The sequence below is a fragment of the Chrysoperla carnea genome, chromosome 1, assembly GCF_905475395.1.
Source record: "Chrysoperla carnea chromosome 1, inChrCarn1.1, whole genome shotgun sequence".
Taxonomy (NCBI): domain Eukaryota; kingdom Metazoa; phylum Arthropoda; class Insecta; order Neuroptera; family Chrysopidae; genus Chrysoperla; species Chrysoperla carnea.
Genome location: NC_058337.1, coordinates 39,124,192 through 39,147,837, shown reverse-complemented (window position 1 = coordinate 39,147,837; position 23,646 = coordinate 39,124,192). Strand labels below are relative to the sequence as shown.

General features: G+C 29.4%; 1 protein-coding gene across 1 annotated transcript in view; it reads left to right on the top strand.

Moving 5' to 3' along the window:
* Nucleotides 1–6,372: 6,372 nt before the first annotated feature.
* LOC123305194 (terminal nucleotidyltransferase 5C) overlaps nucleotides 6,373–23,646 on the top strand; it is a 59,683-nt gene continuing 42,409 nt past the window's right edge. The window contains exon 1 of the mRNA XM_044886837.1: nucleotides 6,373–6,994. Within this exon, the coding sequence (XP_044742772.1) occupies nucleotides 6,782–6,994 (213 nt within the window). The 5' untranslated portion in view covers nucleotides 6,373–6,781. The remainder of the gene's footprint in view (nucleotides 6,995–23,646) is intronic.

Sequence of the window (23,646 nt, the reverse complement as noted above, 5' to 3'; positions counted from 1 at the left end):
AAACTTGAAAGGAAAAAAAAATTCTAGAAATTACTTTCGAAAATTTTCGAAAACTATATAAGTAGCGGCCAAAAGGGCGGTATATCAAACCGGGCCTAGGGCGGCATCAAGCCTTTATTTGCCACTGTTGATAAATAATGGAAAAATTTGTTTTTAAAATATTTGCTTGTAAACTTTATGCTAATTTTTTTCTCATACTAGCAGAAAAATGCGAAATTTAGAATTTTTGAATATTAAAATTGCAAATATGTTGGAAATTTTTATCCTACTGCATATGAAAAGCTTATTTAGAAAAAAAGGTTAACAATGGTAATAAAGTCGTCGTAATAATCGTCTTAATATTATAGGGAAACATAAACGGCTTTATTGGAAATATTTTTGGAATAAACAGCATCTATTTCAACTCTAAACATGATGCATTTAACCCCCGAACTAAAAAAAGGGGTGTTATAAGTTTGACCGCTATGTGTGTATGTCTGTCTGTGCCATCGTATCGCCTAAACTGATTAACCAATTTTAATTTTTTTGGTTTTGTTTAAAAGTTAATTTAACGGAGAGTATTCTTAGATATGTTCAAGTGCGAATTTATGGTTCCGTACCCCAAAAAAAAGTGTCGACGATCTTCATTATCATTTTCTTGTTTAAACAAATATTAGAAGGCAAATCGGTCCAATAGTCAATAAGTAAATCGTCGTATAAGTCATAAACGGTTAGTGATACAAAAAAAAATGTTTTACAAAGAAGGTAGGTAATTTAATTATCTACAATAAAAGTTATTACCACTTTTAGTCTAAAGTGCACGGTTATGGAGATATACCCTAAAACGGCTTTCCTTAAAATAGAGACACTTCCCCGCCAGTTTTTGTAAAGATTTTATGCTTTTACATTCAGTACGTTATACTGAACCTATTTAAATAATAAAATAACTCCTGTAATTTAATGCAGAAAAAAATTATCTGTAGTCTGAAGTAGTAATCAATAACACTCTTGTTATTTTATTATGTCGATTTTTCTTGGTAATACAATAAATTTCCATCCAGAAAGTTAATAATATATATATAGATATCATCCCGTGACGTCATTCTAACCTGTAGAGTATAGAGAGTCGTTTCTCTTCTACCTACTAAGGACTTGGTTGTGTGTTGTGTATCGTCGTTCGTCGTATCCTGTATGGATGGATGATGTTTTGCTCATGTTTTTGTGCACCGTACTACACATACATATACACCACTATTCATGTATCTCGTGCGTCCGTATATTTTATTATGTGAATAATATAAAACTCTGTGTCAAGATTGTGTAGGCGTTAGCTGGTATGTATTTTACGTGGGTAGCTTGTTCACAAAATCGAATATAGAACAAAATGAGTAGAAAAAAAAACTCTCCATGAAATTTATCATATTTTAGATTTAAGTTAATGATTTTGTACCTACCAGTAAAAGGTATCTTTTATCCTAAAGAATTATAAATTGTATAACAAGGTATAACTCGCATCTTCATCTGCATAGAGTGTATATAGCTTTGACTACGTATTGTCAACTATTTCCATTCATCAAGATCAGTTGTAGAAAATTTATCAATATTTTGCCTTTTATAAATTGCCTTTTTCCTTAAAGCCTTTTCCAAACTGAATCGATTCGGAAAATTATCGCCAATTTTCGGATCATTCGTTTAGATGCTACGATGCCACAAACAGACACACACACACATATCAGTCAAACTTATAGGTAACACCCCTTTTTTTTAGTTCGCGGGTTAAGAACTAAGCAATGTTCGTGTATATGACTGTAATGGAATTTTTAAGTATTACCCGCAGCGTCACAACAATATACGAATATGAGAACACGATATTATTGTATCATTTGGAATGTGAATTTTGGTGGAGGCATCATGAAGATCTAAAATTAAGCAAATATATTAAGAACCAATTTCTGTAGTACAATATATTAGCTCTACCTATCTAAAGAAACTTTATATAAGTAACGGGTAGACATATGCTCATAAATTAAACAGTTTTTATATCCTGTATATATGAAATATGTCAATATATATTAAATTTTATCCCTAGTTTGTAACGCATAGAAATATTGATGGTACAAGTATTCATAAAATCACCAAATTAGTTCATTTCCGTCTGTCCGATGATTCTTCCGTGGCCACGTGGGTACAATGAATCAAAATCGAAATTGATATATCAATTTGTACTTTTTATAACGTGCTCAGGGCGTAAGAAATGACTATGAGTTCACCATGGGTCAGTTAGATCGTGAATCCGTAAGACCGATCTTGTAAACCGTAAGAGATAGAACAAAAGTTTAAATATAAATGTTGTTTGTTAATAACAGCTTTTATTCCATGTTTTCGTAAATTTCTTTGTTTTACGCGAGGGCGCAAATAAGGGCAAAATTTTGGTGCGCATTTTCTACAAATACTATATAAAAGACAGACAATTACTCATGAAAGATTTTCACAGACAAAAAAAAAAAATTTCTGACAAATACTTTCGAAAACTAAAAAGTTTGGCCGAAAGGTTGCCATAAACGTGTTGGTTTTTTTAAAACTTTTCCAATTAAAAAAAAAAATAATAATGCACGGATTGTTGTTTAATATTGTCTATACAGAGTATTTCAACAACTAATTTATTCAGCTGTTTATTTACACTTGTTAGTTTTAAATTTAAAATTCAAGTTTTAAAAAACTAAGAAAGCACGCTTTATAGAATAAAACGCTACAAATTCCGTCTATTAAGGTCAATTCAAATATTACTGTAATTTCCCACCAAGGGCTTCTAAATGAAAATGGATTTACGCCTTTTCATGTTGCTCTTTTTCATTCGATTTAGATAAAATTTGGCTACTAGTAGATCTTAGAGTGCTGTTACTAATATCTGGACCTCTTTGCTAGACAACAGATGGCAGATCTTATTAGCTTGTTTCGAAAGGCAAATTTAGCAATCGTTAATCGAAATCAAAAATTTTTCCATAAAATTCTCTGTTCTTTCAAGGCAAATAATGACACTTTTTAATGTTTTTCTAAGGTGATCTTTCTACGAGTGAGTTTCTATGAAGTGATCGTTCAGCCCCCAACTGCCATCTAACCACTACTTGCAAAGTCCGATGTAATTTTATGCAGTAAATTAGAATATACTATGAACTTCCAATCGCTTCCACCATTGTTGTGCACGATGCCCAATCAAGATTTAAACTGAGCGTGCTTGAACTGATAAGTTGTAAATCTAAAAAATCAGTAAGGTTATTGAAAGCAATCTCTTGAAAACCTCATTTATGATCATTAATTACTACTAATTACTGAGTATTGTCAATACGATGTCCATTATTACTCAGATATTTGTAATGAAACACTTTACCTAAAATAAATATTATTTCATATGATCTGATTGAATAAATAATTAATGTTTTTACCAAATCAGGAACAAATTTCCTTGATTTTCTTTTTAAACAAAAACTAAATAATTACAACTTTATTACCTGTGTATGATATTAATGAACGTTTCAACAGTAGCGGCATTCCATGCCTGCACGCACACGCAAAAAACGCAAAGCTACATAAGTATAGTCATGTGCAATTGATAGAAAATATATGAATTTGAAGCATTGAACAAAGTCACTGTACGAAAATTGGCATACATACGAATAAAAATAACTTAAGTCTAAGGACACATTTGTTCAACATAACAAACTCTCATGTGAGAGTATTTTTGGAATTTTCTAACAATAGAATTTTATTTTAAAAAGAAAAATAGAATATGCAGCGCAGCCACACATTCAAAAACTCTGTAAATGATTTCACAAGAGCCTCCCAGTCTCATATGTATATATGTAATATTCAAGGTATATTAAGTTTAGTCCCAAGTTTGTAACGCTTAAAAACATTGATGTTACGCACAAAATTTTGGTAAAGATGTTCATAAAATCACCTAATTAGTACATTTTCGGTTGTCAGTCCGTCCGTCCGTCTGTGACGATAACTCAAAAACGAAAAAAGATATCAAGCTGAAATTACAGCGTACTCAGGACGTAAAGAGTGAGGTCGAGATCGTAAATGAGCAACATAGGTCAATTGGGTCTTCTTCACTTGGATGTTGTAAACCGTCAGAGATAGAACAAAAGTTTAAATGTAAAAAATGTTCCTTATAAAAAACAAAACAACTTTTGTATGATACATTTTTTCGTAAACATTACTGTTTACCCGTGAGAGCGCAAATTAGGTGTAAATCGTATAGTATGTATATTAATATATGGGAATATCACTTATATTAATTATGTATGTGTGACATGTGTGTATGAGTAATTAATCCTGCCTATGCATGGTATTTCCACAATTAACTCAGTCAATTGTTTGTTTTCACTTGTTTAAAACTAATTTTTACTATAAATTAATTAATTAATCACCTGATAATATATACACCACCTGATAAATAATTTTAATGACCTTTTAAGGCCAAATTTAAAGGTAAAATTTCGTTTCAGATCAAATTCATACCAAAAAACCAATTTTTCTTTGCAAAAAACTTCTTAGGTAACAATTTTTTGATTCATTATTGATTTGCTACCAAAACCTAGATGAGAAAATTCATTTCAAACCTCCGATTAACTAACTGATTTAAAGGAATTCAGAATCGATAAAGACAATCATAATAGAAACCTTTTATGAAACTACACTTCGAAAATGTGAGAAAAAGTAGCTATTTGTATAGCTGCACTATCAATGTGTCACGAGACATATTTTGTGAAGGTGACCAAATTTTTGATAATTTTATATTTAGAGTACAGTTTTAAAGTTGTGGTTTTAAACAAAAAAACATTATAACATGCTTTATTAACATGTGGACTAAAACGTACAAAATAATTTCAGATGTAATGTAATATTCAATGAATGCCACAAAGCAGATGAATGATATTCACATGTGGACTAAAGCGTACAAAATAATTTCAGATGTAATGTAATTATTCAATCAATGCCACAAAGCAGATGAATGATACTGTTAAATGTTAAGTTTATTACAAAAAAGCATGTAGAGAGCTTTCAACGCTTTTTAACATTGAATTTTACATTTCAATTAAAATTATCGTGTACTTTTATATGCGCATGTTAATAAAAAATTTGTTTTTTTAATCTAATATATAAAAATTTCGTATCAAGGTGTTGGCGTTATGTATGAGAATAGGTCTTTTTTCCATCCTCTTGCCACCACTCTAAGGTGGTGAAGAAAGAAATGACAGTTTGTATATTTGTTCTAAAATGGCAGTGTTACTGAGGTTTTCCAAACTTCATGTGGTTTATAATATTTACAACAGAGAATTCAAATTAATCTTCTCACAAGCAGTATGTTAGGAAGGTTTCGTTATAAATCGAAAATGAGAAACTTAAATAAATATTTTATATGAGATTTAACTGAAAAAAAAAAATACTATGTATAATTTAAAGTAAGAAAGGATCGTGGACATCTAAGCAAGGGGTGGGCTAGCGAATGAGATAAGCGGGCGAGTTAAGCACTAGTATTAGCTATAAATGAATAATTAGAGCTGCAAGTGTTAATTTAGATTAATAATGGCTGATCAAAAGTTATAATCAAATAAATTAGTTGTAGGTGAAACGAAGATCACGGGGTTTGCTAGTATTATTATATCAGGCCTAGGTACCTTCGCCTCATTTATAATAAAATCATTTGTTTAAATTTGAATATGAAGGTATTTTGTTTAAATCAGGACTTTATTCAATTCAAAAGTATATACAAGCTCAAAAAATAATCGAATTATTGCGAATGAAAACGCTCATAAAGCTCCAAATTTTTAGGGGGAGTCTAAAATTTTTCCCCCGATTCGATAACAATATCTTTATACTATCTTATTTCAGCAAAAATAAAAAATCAAAGCTAAGAAAAATGTAAAATAAGTTTTTGTACAATGCCTACATACAAGAAACGCCACTGAAAACATTTTCATGTAATGATTATAATATATGTAACTCACACAACTACACTACAACTTATATTCATTGGAGTGAGTGAAACAACAACATATAAAATTATATAAACGCATGCGTATAATATACCCAATATCTTTGATAAAATATTTTCAATAGATGAAGAGAACAGAGTTTTGTCCAAGTGTTATTATATATGTTGCTATTTTTTTTATTCTTTTAGTGGAAGTATACACTACTATCTTGTACTATACGATATATTGTTGGAGTGAGACACAAATAATTGTTATTACAACAGTGTACACACAAAAAAAATAAAATACAAAAGAATAAAAAAATTTTATATACAATTTTTATTTTATTGAAAAGAGATATAATCAAAAAGGTAGTATTCAACTATTAGGTCGCAACAACCAGCACTGAAATATATTTATTTATTAACTAAAGTACAAAAAAACAATATTGAATATAGATAGATTTTATTCAGAGTACAGAGTGTAAATAATCAGTTCATATACGACCGACGTTCTGTACTTTTGATTCGTCCCAGTGTGGCGTGTGTCAGAGCCGCGTCTAGACGGGCTTACGGCCTCATATATAATATATCTATTGAAATATTAAATGTTGTAAACTCAAGTACACATTCACAAATAACATAACAAAAATTTAATTAATTTTAAAAAAAATACCAGCAAATTTTCTCTTAAAAGAATAAGTGATTTTTTTTTATTAAAAAGTGTTTTTCCTTAAAGAAAGAATAAGTGATTACTTTTACTTGACGAAACACACCGCGTGGTTTTTTCGAATACGATTACATAAATCAAATTTGTAAATCATGAGTACGCTGTATGAATTGGAACTATTAAGTTACGAGCAACAAGAACAAATTCCAAAATTTGAATTAGTGATTAATAATAATACAGCAACAAATTTTAAAAAAATTAATTATGTGAACAAATTAAATAACGATAACGAAAACAGTGACAAAAAGAAGATTATTTATGGTGATAAACTTCCTGAACCATATGAAGGGTTTCCATTAAATCAGGTGAAGTATATTTTAAGATTTTCATGCAAACATATGGTACAATAAAATATGGCTTTATATAGTGCTTACATATTTTTTTGAGATATTTAATCATTTATGATTTTTTAAAAAATAGATTTTACATTTATTTTTGCAAATTTTTTTTTTTTTTTTTTTTTTTTTCTTTTATGTTATTAATTTGATTTCATTTTTACGTCCCACTCCCTCTCTGCGCGTTATATCTTCCCACCATATTTACATTAACTAATATTATATATAGTTTTTTTTTTTTCAATAAAATTCACCTATAATATCTGGTAAACCTTGAAAAGAATTTTATAACAGTATTATTCCAGTATGATTAATAATTTTATAAAAAAATTAACTTTTAATTTGTTTTATAAAATTGAATTTTCTGTTACCATATGTCAAATAAAACTATGATATTCAGTACAATATTTTCATAAATTTTCATTAATTCTTATTAATAATTGTATGTTTTAATAATATTTTTAACAAAACATCTGTCAATGTATAATATAAAATTGGCTGGCCTTCATATTAAAAAAATTGTATCCAAAAATGAATTCAAGGCGAAGGATTAAGTACATGATGATAAGAAATTACTTTTGTGTGTGATAATAATTCAGCCAACATATGTTGTATTAAAACTATTATTTTCAAATTCATTAATTAATTTAGCGTTTGTAAAATGAAACTATGAATGTATGATTGAATAATCTTCATAACTACTTATATTTTAACCGAGTTTTCATCTTCAAAACGTATTTTTTTGATAAAAGAATTTACGTGTTTCTGAAAAATATGTTTTTTTTTTTCACGTGGTCATTTATCGAACTAAAAATAGCAAACATGACTTTTTTAGTCTTAATTGTAGTTTTTTTTTACGAAGAAACATTATAAACTTATTAATTTTTAATATGAAATCCTCCAATCAATATAAAAACGATAACTTTATCCATATTCGACAGCTTTTCTGACTTGATTATATGGCCACATAATACTTTTCTATTTTCGATAAAGAATCTTTAGTTATTATAAAGAAATTTCCGCATCTCCTAGGTCACAATTTCTATTGTATGAATTTGTATTTGAACTATAGTTGAAAGGGACATATGCTACGGATTTTTTCAAAGAAATAAGTAATCATTTATTTTTACAGCCAAAGTCAATTATTTATTACGAAATTTTAGTAGTTGAATAAATTTCAGAAAATTTTGATAATTTAATAACGAATATATCAAAAATGTGTCTCGGTGCAAAAAGTGCGAAGCGTTAGTAAACCAGAAAAGCTTCATGTGTTAATATTATTGAAATATTTTAAACCTACAAATGGAATTTATAAAATTTTAAAAGCCTTTGGCGTAAAATAACAAATTTTTTACTACATTTGAGGTATTCGCACCGCGTGTGAGTTTTATAGGGGGCGTTTCCATGGTAACGATACACTACTTTAATTATAGAATTGTATGGATGCATATATAATTGTATGGATTGCATTTAAGACTTACATTGAAAATTTAATATTATTGTCTCACAAATTTAAATAAATAATTATGATAATTTACATATGAAAAATAATATTTGTGCAATTTGATTTCTTATATTCACAATTTTTAATGCATTATGTTTATATTAATTAATTATCGTTTTTCAATAATTTTAATTTGACATTTTCTATAACATTAACAGGTTAAGAATTACAAATTAGTCATAACAGCCTCCTTTATCACCAAAATTTTACACTGGAAGTGCTGGAATCGATTTTATTGTCCTTATCATGACTACGTACACAATCATATCAAACTATTAAAGGGCCTTTTGTTTGAAATTAATGAAATGCATTTGGCTTATACAATGTTGGTAGGAGCGCCAAATTCTTTTTATTTTGACACATATAGGATATGTTAAGTACATTAACTTGCACTCCAGCCAATATTAAGCTAATATTGGCTTAAACCTTTTAATGAATAGATTATCCACAACCATAGTTTTCAAATAAATTAACCCAGTTAAATCAGCTTTCAAATAAAAAACCTATTTGAAATCGGTGAATTCTTTTGGAACCTTTAATGTCTTAGACGCACAGATAGGTAACTAAATAACAACTCCGGTATATCGATATATCGGCTACAGCAGCTAATATTCATTGAAATTAACAGTCGACATATCTACTGTTTCATGTATATACTTTTTCATTTTCGAAAATTCCAAAAATATTTGCTAGAACTTTTCTTCGTTTTTCGAGAATCTTTCACAATACCACTAGTTTAAGCTCCCTGTAATTTTTTAACTCTCTATCTTTTACAGTTTCGGAGAAAAGGGACACCAAAATTTTGTTTCAAACAAAAGTTGTTTATTTTTTGATAAGGAACATTTTTCACATAACTTATCTCTTATGGCTAACAAGATGGATCAAATGGACCTAAACTCAAACTTCGAACTCAAACTCACTTTTCACGTGCTGAGTATGCCATAAAAATTTCAGCTTGACACTCTTCATTCTTCAGTTATCGTGCTCACGAACAGCCAGATGGACAGACAAACGGAAATGATTAATCAGGTGGTTTTATGAACCACCTTGTTTTATCTATTTTCAATTTTTTCTCGTACCTTAATTGCTAAGGGTTTCAAACTTGAGATAAAGTTAGTAGACTTTGATAAAAGTATAATTTATATACTTATATTTAAATTGAACGTTATAAACAGTTGACAATTTTCCACTGAATTATGATATTTTTCACGCACGTGATTAAAAAAACAATTTCATTCACGTGGTAAACAATCCAACTGCTATTATAATTATTTGTTTTTTTAGTACTTAGAATAAAAGCAAATTGGTTTAAAATTCCATAACGGATTTTAATAGTCAGTTGGTAATAATGATAATTACTTATTACCGATGACGTAAAAAATAACTTATTTATTTTTATACGTTGTTATATTTGAAATACATATCGTGGTATACCAATTTTAGTCCCAAGAAATTTGGTAAAGGTGTTCATAAAATCAACAAATCAGTCCATTTCCGGTTGTCCGTTTGTCAATACGATAACTGAAAAACAAAAAGGGATATTAAGGCGAAATTTTTATAGCGTGCTAAGTACGTAAAAAAATGAATTTGAGTTTGTAAATGAGCAACATAGGTCAATTGAGTATTTGGTCCATGGGACCTATATTGTAAATCGTTACAGATTGAACAACTGTGTAAAAAATGTTCCCTATAAAAACATATGCAACTTTTGTGTGAAATTTTTTTTCGTAAACATCATTATTTATGAATTTTTCCGTGAGGAAGCAAATAAGGACAAAACTTTTATGTTCATTTTCTCCAATACTATAACAGATAGGGATAAAAATTAAAAAAAAAAAACTTAAAAAAATGCAATTACTGTCATTCGACACTTTCTATACAGAGTATTTTAACAATTATCTCCGTCAATTGTTTGTTTTCACTTGTTATTTATATTTTTTTACTTGTTATTATGTATGTTTGTATGTAGGTTTGTTTGTCTGTTCTACGTTGTTATTTAGCTAGACTGACGTTGTACAAACCCATTCTCAATGCAATTAAATAATTAGTTTAGATACACACATCAGTCAAAGTTAACTTAATTAAAAACAATATAAAATAATTACAAAAGAATTGACATAACCTTTTTAATTTTTAATCATTTTTTGTCCGAAAATATAGACTTAGAAATAAAACTTTTCACTGTATCCAAAGTCAACGGTGAGGGTATATTAGAACAATATTTTGTAGCCGTTAGAACCCGATACGTTTAGTTGTTTCTCGTAACTTTAGGACACCTCCAATGGCCCTCTTAAGTTCAAATGAAATGGAGTTTTTTTACTAGACAAAATGATGTTTAAGCAACTTTTAGGGGTTACTCAGGGGCGAAAACCACCGTTTTCGACTATTTCAAGCTTTCCTAATCTAAATTCAGATTGAGGTAGTATCAAGGAAGTATATTTGGGGAGGGGGCATTTCATATTTCAAGTTCCTCTCACCCGAGTTACACCAAATTGGACTAAAGATTTGTAAATTAATTTAAGAATTGAGATCATGTGTTAAAAATATAAAAACAAAAATTATTTTTTATTAGAAAAATTTAACAACATCTAAAGAGAAGGAAATGACTTTAGTGATGGAGTTATTTTGCTGAGGAGTTTTTTTTATTATAAATTTGAGTTAGTTCATTCAGATTTCTTGTTTACTTGACTTTATCCTAACAGTAGTCGAATTATATATCGATACACTTAGTCGCTCGGAATATAATACTTGGTGAAAAGACCGCTAAATTTAGTTCATAAGCAAACTAAAATATGCCTCACCCTATACATAGATAAAAATTTAACGTTAAGATTTGAATTATTTTTACACTAGAGTATGAATTTATCACAAGGTAGTAAAAAATGTTTTTGGCATTTATTCAATTACAAAAAAATCTGTTGTTTTAGAATAAAATTTGACGAATCATTTTTCAATATTGCACTACATAACTTGTTTTAAAGAATAGTAAAACTATATTATTCTATGAATAGTCTTCATTTGAGATGATCTCTGAACCGTGTAGTTTATAACAATAAAAATGAGGAAAGCGGAAAATATGTGTTTCTGTATAAGTCTAGACATATGCGGAACATATTTAATACATATCCATATATATGCATATATATGGATATGTCTCTGTATGAATAGGGGAAGATGTAGTCTCCAGAATCAAACTTTACGCCATTTTTAACATAAAAATATCCTATGGCGTATTAGCCTCCATTGAGGTTGTGAGCCAATTGGTTTCTATGGAAATTTGCGTTATATAGTGAAAGCCAGCTAAGAAACAAAGCATTTATCATTATTCATGTTATATTATTATTTCTCCGTGCGATGGCGCTACGAAAGCAAGGAGTTGACTTCACTGCCGTTTGAATTTATAGTTCAGAAAAACCATTTTGAGGCAATTTCTGTATTGTCTCTGCACCGAGCACCGTTTTTGCTTAATTTTATGCATTTTCTAAGAATTAAAATACTTTAAACGTGTGAACAGTGATACTTGATGTATGAATCATGGTACAGTATCATACGCCAACCGATGGATCACTCCACAATCTACCTATAATCACTCCCACTGATTATACTTGGAGACACTCTTCAGCATGTTATCGTAACAGCTCATTATAGGAAACAGCATCATAGAATTTATGATTTGTGTCATCGAAACATCGAAAACTCTGCATGTTTCTCTTACAGCCATTCATTCTCTGAGGATACAGCAACATCGTCAACTTATTTTTAATGACTCGAAACATAAAAAAGGTAAGAATGAAATTGTAAAATTTACTGCATAATATTTACTGCTTTTTCTTGAAAAACATACATATTAAACATTACCTTGCGTATTTGAAACTTTAGCACCTCAAAATTTTACTTTATGTTTAAAACTGAACACCAAAAAGTAATGATTTACGTTGAGTGTAATTTATAAAACAATATACAATGATGACTAAACTTCTTTTATCACTTCAGATGAAGAATTCTCACTGAACGGACAGAAAAGTGTTGTTGATTTTTGAAAATCTTTAGAAGTATGCTAAATATGAACGTTTAAAACATCAAATTAAACGAAAGGGAAGATATAGAATACCGACGTCATTGCTTGGTACCGCCGTATTAAACTCTGTTTTGCAAGAAAGAGCCGGGCAATTTTTGAGGGCTTATAACTTCTTCGTTTTTGAATCAATTTTGATTTTCAAGTTTTGCTATAGTATTAAGTCTAATTTTAGATTTTTATGGGTAATGTGGCAAATTCCACACCGGTCATCCACCTCACTTCGTTAGACAGTCAGGAAAAACTAAATTTTTTACTCTTTCCTCAAAATAATTTTATTTTTACTTTATTCAAAAACAAAATCACATCAGTCTTCAGCCTATCTGCATTCTCATAAAATACGATCATTTCAATACAAATATTGTGCCGTAAATATTTGTTTAGAAACTACAGAAGATTCAAAATCTTTTTTCACTGTTACAGGTACTACATCGTACCCTGTATATCTCTGTATGTATAATGTATATATAGAAGTCTATAGGATAGGTTGGCGTCATTGTCAACTTTGTTTAGGCATCTATTCAGACTACACCATTTATTTACCGGACTACATATTTTAATTACATTTTGAATCGATTAATTAATGTTTTAACATAGTTTACGTAGGAAGTTGTAAACATCATTTACATATTCTTCAAATATGGAAGAAAAATATGATTAATATTGATTGAGTTCTGATTATTACAAAATAACCATATGGTAAAAATTTTATCTCTTATCGAACTTAATCTTCGATTGTTGAATGCTTAGTTGTTAATTTTTTTGCTGAAAGAGCAAACGAGTTTGTGATTTTCCAAATTCATCCCGAATATTCTGTATTCATTCGTATTATCCTTGGAATTAAGGCAATAAAATGATTGAACGGCATCTTTGACTGATATAAAAAGTATTATTGTAGGTCTTCATAATTACAAATTCTAACCATACTGTTAATAGGACTTTGCCCTTATGTCGATTTCAATGTATCTTCCGTTTAAATTTGAAAATCTGCGAGAGTAGAGGAGAAGATCGGAATTAAAAATTCAAATTGATTGATAAACATGAAAGGTATAATCAATTAAATAATTTTATCTATATTTTTCTTGAAAAACAATTTTTGATATGTAGGTAGTTTCTATGGCAGTCCCAAGTTATGACGTCGCCGCGTGCTATTTTCTTTTCTTTCTATTTGTACATTTAAATCCGTTATATTTTCACTAGCTTGATACTCGCCCACTTCACTGGACTTAAAAGTAAAAAACACCGCTTTATTGCCTCTTCCTCTTGAACTCATTCATCCCCCTTCCACAACACTTGCAGGGATTTTTTACGCAACTAAAAGATATGCACAATTTTCAATTTTTTTAATTGTAAAATAATCATAATTCATTGACTATATCAGAGTTGCCATTAATTGTTTGACATTTACTGTCTTAAATTTTTACAGAAATCTTTAATTTATGGTTCAAAATGATGATCATTCTGCTGCAACTGTGATCACATTTTTGAACCATAATTTTTACAAATTTAATTTTTTTAAATATCTATATCTTTATAATTTATAGCTCATGTGTTATTCTGATCTATGAGCTATATTGCTGTACAGTTTAATTAAAAACCATTCACTAGTTTTGGCGTGAAAGCGTAACAAACAAACAAACAAACAAACATCCTTACTTTCACATTTATAATATACAGGCATAGTTTTTGATGCTATCCAAAAATTGATTTCACACGATTAGTGTGTAGGTGCTGAAAGGGTTTCGTGTGCATTTGCAGGTCTCACCGAACAAGGATTTCGTGTGTATTTCTGGTATTGCTCAACAGCGGGTAGTTACCGTTCAAGATATTTACACAGTCACCTATTTATAGTTCCTTTAGGAACTGATAATAGACTATTAGGATACCAAAAAAAAAAAAAACACTCCGTATACAGAGTATTTTGACAATTAACTCATACTGTTAAGTCTTGACAATTAAAATAACACAATGCTAATCTCAAATTGTTATTGGAATTTTTTGATCGACTTGATTCGGATTGTATTTATTTCGTAAAAACATTATAATTAGAAGCATACAAAATAGTAACAATTTGTTTACTACATTAAATCCCTCACAGGAAGAAAAAACCATTATTGATGATTTCAAAAATCCATGAAGCTCATTTGCATTTAAGATGTATAATAGTTATACAATGCTTCATGTTGATGTTCACATTTGTTTATTTATATAAGCTTTAAATAAAAGCTCACCTTGAATGTATTTCCACTGTCTGAACATGTTAACAAATGATTTAAAGTTGACATAGGTTGCACGTTCTATATCACAGTTAAATCAACAAACAAGATCACGCTGTGTAGTGTGAATGAATAATTAAGAAAAGATTTTATTTTTTTCCTGACATATTCAGAAATATATATATTTTATATATATACTATATAGGTTTATAATTTTTGACCTTCTCATTGGATGGAGTCTCCTGATTTATTCTTTTTATATTGCAATCATGGTAGGCACTTTATATTGATATCAAGGGAATCGATTTATTTAAGCCACATGTAGTCTTAAAGCATGATGGAAATACAGTGGTCCTAAATCTGTGATTCAAATAAAACTGTAAATTACTTACGAAATTGTAAGATGAAAAATTTTTTCGCGTTTTTCGACCGAACACACATTTACTGTTTGAAACTTTGTGAGTGCTTCCTTTAAGGGAATCTACCAAATTTTCTCCCCACGAGTTTTTTTAAAAGGGCTGCGTTTTCAGCTGGTAACGCATATTTAAGCTATTAATTTGAATAGGTTAGTTTGAAAAACGTAGCAGGGAATTTGTCAGACACTATGACCACTTGATAGCATTTATAATTAAATAAAAAATATTTTGTTCGACCAAAACACTGCACTGATGAGCGTTCTTTCAGACCGATAGCTCAGATAGACCGATAGCTTTCAGATAGTTCTGCGCTTTCAGGTAGTTTTCAGACCGATAGCTAAAATATGACGTTATCGTGGTCATTTAAAAGCTCAGCTTCTTCAAAGAAAGAGTTTGTTATACTCAAAAGGTAGAGATAGAGTTTTGTAGACTCAAAAGGAAACTTCCCAAAACGAAGCAACTCACGAAGTTTCAATTATGTATGGATCATTTAACAAAAAGGCAGCCGTCCCGCGGACTATTTGTTGTTTAACCCAGTATAACTGGTAAAAAACATGGTCTTATTACAACACTGTAACAGAATTTTTCTACTTTTCTACTTGAAAAACAAGAAAATGTGAAGGATAAGGTTTTTGATTAAAAATAATTTACTCTCACTTTGAAAAAATTCTTTAAATTCTTAAGCTTTGTGCAGTTATAAAATTAATTAACAAATTCCGGCAGTGTTACTAATTTGTCATCTTTTATAGGTTATACAGGTCTTTTGCATTGGTAATATTTAGTGGGACACCACGAGCCACATAAGAGGCCGATATAAAATCATAAAATAATAAGCTTTGGTCGAACACATTTTAAGATAGGTATGTGGTTATCCAATTACCCATTTATTGAATAATGGGATCACCCACAAAATGCTATGAAAAACAAAATACATTAAACATAATACAAAAATTTTTATAGATTACCGATTGTTTTAAAAATAATTTTCTTACACAATGGAAATCGTGTGTACCTACCTATATGCGATAGTCCATACTGGAAATAAAAAAAATTGAATATTATTTTCCGACTCACTTTTTTATAATTCACTTATAATTTCAAATGACGTTAATTAATTGATTTACATGACGTCAAACTGTATTACTTATTAATTGGAACAATAAAAATTGTTTTGTATTATCACGATAATATTTTTATTATGAATAATAAACGATTCATATTGTTAATAAATTTTATCAAAACATACTATAGGTATTAAAAATAAAACAATAAACAAAAAATATAATCCATTAATAACTCTACCAAATTACTAAACATACGCCACCTGTAATTAAGGTTCTTCGATTTATTAAATTCGGGTGAAGACTATCTCATTTCCAATTGTATAACTGCTTCATACATACTGAACTGTTTTGTTAAGATTCCATTGAAAGAAACAAAAAATAACATGACTTATACTCAAGAATTCTGAACCTTCTCGTTAAAATCGAAAGTAAGTAAAAAAAAGTGAACACATCAAACAATTAACTGAGTTAATTTTTGAAATACCATGTAAACTTTACATTGTAAAGACAGTGTTGATTATGCAACCGTTTTTTCTTTACTTTATGTAAGTAACGAAAGATAGACACTCTTACATGAAAAGTAATAATAAAAAAAAGTATAATAAGAATATCTTTCTTATCACTTCCTCAGTGTATAATCACAGTAATAAGAGTGGACGAAAACATACATATTTTAGTAAAGTATAAATTTTAATTATATACAATACCTGTAATCTGTATGCATACTATAGAATGATGCTAACCTAATTTGCGTCCTCAATTGTAAACAGTGATGTTTACGAAATAATGTTTCAAACAGAAGTTGTTTATTGTTTTATAAGAAACATTTTTTACATTTAAACTTTTGTTCTATTTCTAACAGTTTGCAATATGGGTTCTACGGACCCAATTGATCTGGATTTACGAAAAAATATATCCGGAAAAACTAGACCGAAAAAAGTTTCTGTGATAGTATTCCATTTTTGGACGTAAGGTCTAAAAACTTCAGGATTCAACTAACTCCTCTATAATCGATAAACTCAAACCAACCAACTCGTAATTATTCTGGGTCTATAAAATTTTCGGTCTTTCCTTCGGTTAATTTTTTCAGGTTTTATTTTTTCCGGGTCTATTTTTTCGATTACCAATTGATCTATATTTTACGTACTAAGAACGCTAGAACTTTTGTCCTATTTCTAATAGTTTACAATATGGGTTCTACGGACCCAATTGATCTGGATTTACGAAAAAATATATCCGGAAAAATTAGACCGAAAAAAATTTCTGTGATAGTATTCCATTTTTGGACGTAAGGTCTAAAAACTTCAGGATCCAACTAACTCCTCTATAATCGATAAACTCAAACCAACCAACTCGTTATTATTCTGGGTGTATAAAATTTCGGTCTTTCCTTCGGTCTATTTTTTCAGGTTTTATTTTATACGGGTCTATTTTTCCGATTACCAATTTATTTATGTTTTACGTACTAAGCACGCTACAAAATTTCATCTTGATATCTCTTCTCGTTTTTGAATTATCGTGTTTTATAGACAAACACACAAAAGAACAAACGGACAGTCAGACAACCGGAAATGGAGCAAAATTAAGTGATTTTATGAACATCTATTCTGCAGAACTCCATAAGCATAGCTCTTTAAAAAACGCTTTCATTCCTTTTGGCACGTAACTCTTAAAGCGAAGAATTTTGGTACTTGATAAAAAGCACTTCTAGTTTAAATTGTGTCAAATTGATTTTAATTGAAGTTACAAAACAAATAAATAATAAAAAATGTATTTTTAAAATATATCTATTTATAGATTGCTTTAATATTATTAATAAAAAATATTATTAAAAAAAAATTAAATTCATATTAAATATTTAAATAAATTTATGAAATTAAGTTTATTTAAATTGTGCAATTAAAATTGTTTAATAATCACGTTTGACTATTCTTTAAATCGCTAACCGTGTGATTATAAATTATGCCAGAATGACCACTGTTGTGAATTGATCGAATAACCTGAAATTAAGACCCAGAAATATCGGTGTTATAAATAGTTAATCTCACTTGACCAGATTTCTGATTAAATTTTTTCTATATCAGTGTATTAAGAAGTATGTAACAACATTGTAAATAATACACAAAACTTAAATCTTAAAATAAATACTTATAAATAAAATCTTAATCTTATTCAATTGTTTACTCACTGAAGTACATGAGCTTACGTACCTACTAAGTAATCCCGTAAGTATCTTAAAATGATAGGGGAAATAATTGTCGGTGTCTTAAGACTTGCAAAATCATTTATTTCGATAATTATTTGATTAAATTCTAAGAATTAACAACACGGCAATATTCTAATTTTGGTAATCATTGTTGACAAAACCTACTTATAGGAAGTGAAATAATTTTAACAGCTTTCGTTTACTTTTTTTCACTCTGATTTTAATTTAAATCAAAACTTCCAAGAAATTCATTTACAATGAATGAAATAAGACAAGCTGAAAAATTTCCTTAAAAATTTTATTCCAGATCCATAATAATAAAGATTGCTTAAATTTATAAAAAATCAATTATTCATCATTAATTCAGAATTATAAATAAACGAGTTCAAGAAAATTTTTTTTCAGTTTTATCTTACTTTGTTTTACAGCAGCTTTCGAGACTTTTTCCAGGCTTGATTTCCAATTACCGTCATACTGCCAGTCTGCGATGTCTGCCGCTATTTTCCATAAAAGTAAATGTTGAAACAAGTCGCACTTGAGTTTATCCGCCGAGGATAAACTCAAGCTTTTTTCTGATTTATTTCAACTCTGCCACCTCCGAAACCGCCAAAATATTTGTCTGCCATTCTTTTCCCCGTTTTATAAAAAATAAAAAATCATGCTTTGTCTCACCGTTACAGATGGTCTTCTTTCCCCCCCCCCCCCCAGATTTCCTATCTATCTCGGAAATGACCGATCTGTCCTATATATGCCCTATGAAAGAAAATGCTCCACATCGACTCAGAAGCTTATTTACTGTGCGGGGGAGAAAGTGAGAGTTTATGGATATTTTCGTGTGCTTTATCCTATAATAATATTGTGTATTTGTATGTAATTTACAAGTTGCTGTGAGAGTCCGGATTCCTAAGATCCTTTAAAAAAGTAAAAAGCCCACTATTTTGCGTTGGGAGCCTACTCGTTTCAGAATTTAATTTGCCAAATATCTAATTTGGTTGGGCTACATACGTACACATACATCCACTCACGACCAAATAACCAAAAAAAACAAAACAGAAAAAAATAACAAAAAATTTTTCAATTAATTTTAATAAATTAAACATTGTGGGAAGCTTTTACTGCTAACAATACAGTATTCAACCATATAAAAATAAATTTTTAGTGTTAAAAATGTATCGTCATTTTCAACTAATTGTAAGAGGAAACAATTGACTTCAACTGGATTGTTTATATATGATACCCTCTCAGTGCCGGATTAAGTCAGCGCGGGGCCTGTAGCAAATTCTGGTAAGGGGCTCTTAGTTTGCTCTAGTTTCTAAAGTTTAGGGTATTAAATAGAACAAAACTGTTACAAATAAACCTTTCTGGATTTAAAATGGGCAAATTTAGAGATAATATCAATATCGACTTCTTTAAGCAAATCATGCTCTATATTCAACAAAGTGAGATGATCAAGACGTTCTTGGCTCATCGTGTTCCTAATTTAATTTTTAAGACTTTTTAATGTTGAAAAAGGCAATTTCTAAGTTTGGGAAACATGATTCTAAAGAATTAGTTAATAAAATTTATATATCATATGTCATTATAATTAAACATTAGAACATTAACATTAAAAAGTTCGTAAAATACCTACTAATTTTTACGATTTAAAGTGACGAAATCGAATATTAGACTTACAAGTAGAAGTGAAGCATAGCTCCTATCTTAATTAGACTCCTATCTAAGGTCCTATCTAAATTAATATTTTTTTATTACAGCCAGACAGGCGTTTGAGCGCGGGGCCATCAAATTCGCGGGGCCCGTAGCATTTGCTACTCTTGCTACGTGGCTAATCCGGCACTGTACCCTCCTTTTATCAATGGTGGGTCGAAACAAAACTAAATGTACACAAGTCAACCTTAAGGAGGAGAGGTGAGCCACAAAAATTTCAAGCATTTTCTAAAAGACTGATTTTGTAATATTTACGTTCTATTGGTGGATTAGAGAAATAGCTTGTCGTCAGTCAGCCAGTTTCTGTAGCGTCTGGCGCGGGGGTGGCTTTAACTTTGCAAAAAACGTGCAAGTATTTTCTAAAATTTGAAAATTTGTATATTATTAGTTAGTATATTTCTGTAACTGGCCGCGTCGGTGTCGCGTTAAACTTATCACCTTTAATCGGTGACTGATACACTTTGCTACAGAAATATACTGACTGACTATACCTTTTATGTTTATAGTAATGTTCTGTACCAATATACAAATTTTTAGATTATATATTTTAGAAAGAACTAGAGTTAAAGACGCTTCCGCACCAGACGCTACAAAAACCGACTCTCCCAATATAACAAAATATTACAAAATTTAGTAAGTCTTTAGAAAGTGCTTGTCTTTAAAAATTTTTTGTCGCTCATCTCTTAGACTATTAAAACATCACAGCACACTATTTTGGATGAGTTTAATACAGTAATTTCGTGGGTCTTATATACATATTAGTAAATTACACATCTAGCAACTTTCGTCCCACTCTGTGTAAGCAAAGTTGCCGCTTTCCGCCTTCGTTAAGACGAAAAATAAAAAGAAACACACACTACGGGAGCAAGTAAAGAATGTCTCAGATCTCATATTCATTGTCGCCCGAGGCGAAGCCGACATCTGAGAATGTCTCAGATATCATGTTCATTGTCGCCCGAGGCGAAGCCGAGATCTGAGACATTCTTTGGAACCGTAGTGTGTATACAATTTTATCAGCCGGAGTGGATAAAATATATTTATTATCCGCCTTTTAAATTTAGAAAAAAAATGTAGAACTGAGTCCAGAGAGTATATATCGGAAATAGATTAGAATATGAACACAACGTATCCTTATAAATAGAACATATGTTACTATTCACTTTTTTATTCACCGTTCTTTACCGTAAATTGTTGAAGAACAGTTAAATATGTTTTTTTTAGTTCAAGCCAAATTTAGATTGTTGTTATATTTTTATTTCGTAGAAATTCCAAAATTTTACTTTTGCCATCGCTTCCAAGTTATACCAAGTTAACTAACTGTTTACATTTTCATTAAAAAAAATTCTAATTTAAATAACCTTAAAAGTTGTGAAGGTGAATTCACTCCAGCCCCGAATGCAATTTTTAATGTTAAAACTTACAAAAATTTTAATATCCTAATGGAAAATAAAATAATGAAAACATTATAAATATTATAATGGAAAATCACACAAGTGTTGTTTTATAATTTTCACACTAGAATTTAAAAAAAAAAAAAAAAAAACTTTTAAAAAAATTATTAGTACAGTGATTAAAAATATTGTCTATACATTTTTATACGCTTGGCAATTATCCAATATATCTATTTATAGCAATTGTTTACAATTATTGTAGCTAAGTGCTAAATTGTATAAAAATAATGTTTTATTAAAATGTTTGTTAGTAAAACTTTATTATTTTTTATATGATAATGTTAGCTCCATTTTTGGTAATTATTCACAATTTTGGAATTATAATTATAATGCGGTTAGTACCTCCACTTTTTGGGTACAGCCATATAATTTTGAATAATTTGACATGCATCCTTTTATATTCAAAACAGACGACAAGTTAAAAAATTAAATATACCTAGTGTTCGGTTTACATCTAGGCACAGACGTACCACGAGTATGACAGAGTACATGCGCTAAGCAATGCATCTAAGTAAGAGGTGTTATAGACATGTGTTGAAGCTAATGTATGTACGCGTTGAGTTTGTTGTAAGACATACTTTTGCAATTTCATATAACATATATAATACCTCTTACTTAGATGCATTGCTTAATGCGTGTACTCTGTCATACTCGTAGTACGCCAACGCCTAGATGTAAACTGAACAACGATTAGTATAGGCAACGAAAATATCATTTGTGTGTATCTCGATCATGACGAGTCGAAGAACCCCTTAATAACTTAATAACTTTGGGTACCCTTTTTTCGAAAATTATTGAAATTACTTAAAAAAAAATAATTAAAAAAATCTTCGTGAATTTCGTGTATTTCGATCGTTTCTGAAGGCCCCATTGCAACAAAAAAATAGTTAACGATACTTTTGAAAATGCTGGAAACTTATAACATTTCTTTTTTACCTCGAGTAAAAAAGTAGAATCGTATTTGTGCAAAGTTTAGTAAATTTCGAAAAATAAATATGCTTATTCGAATTGCACAATAACTTTTGAGACATCCAGTGTGACGTAACCTGTCTGATCGTATTAAGAATTAAACAATTTATATAATTTTAATCCCTATGTATGTATTTTATGTCTTGAATGGAGAGTTGTTACAGCGTACAGGAATTGCATAAAACATTTGTAATGAATTTTATTAAGACACATATGTTTATGCCGACTTTTTTTCTCTAAAGATTACCATATGACCTCCATATACAGACTATAATCAGGAATGAATATTGTTTCAGCTGCAGTTAGTAAAATTCTCGTATAAAAGTTATTTTTAAAAAAAAGTTTTTTTATTCGTGTGGTGAGAAACGCAGTCACACAAAAGATTTTGATAGGAGGAGGAAGGAAGCTAATAAATTTTTGCTATATATAAATAACATTTTCAGTTTTATAACATAGGAAGAAAAGTAGAAACAAACAGTTTTAGGTAAACGTGAGTAGAAACTACATTTCATTCTTTATATACACTGAAAAAAAAATGACAACCTCTTCCCGAAGTTGGACGTTTCAAGTTGAAATAAAGTAAAAATACTTTCAATTGCCTGACGATTGGAACAAGTACAGCTAAAGATTTGTATTTACAATAGAATGGGATTGAATTTAAAATATGAATACATTGATACAAAATCACTGAAATTAAATAAACAAAATTATTACTTGTATGAAAGAGATTGATTTTAGTTTAAAGTCATGCACTTTATTGATGGAAAATAAAATTGTACTTAGTTGGAATATATAATCGTGTAAATAAAACGAATCGATGAATTAAAAGAAAATTTCTTTGCGTTTGCTTTAAAAAGAGTATTTGGTTTTGATGATCGTATATGTATCATGTCTAGTCCATATGTGATTGAGCCAACTTCATGAATATTGTTGTTACCAGTTTACAGAGAGTTTGAAATAAACATATTGATCAATTTTATAACATTTACCACATTTTTTGGTATATATGTAACA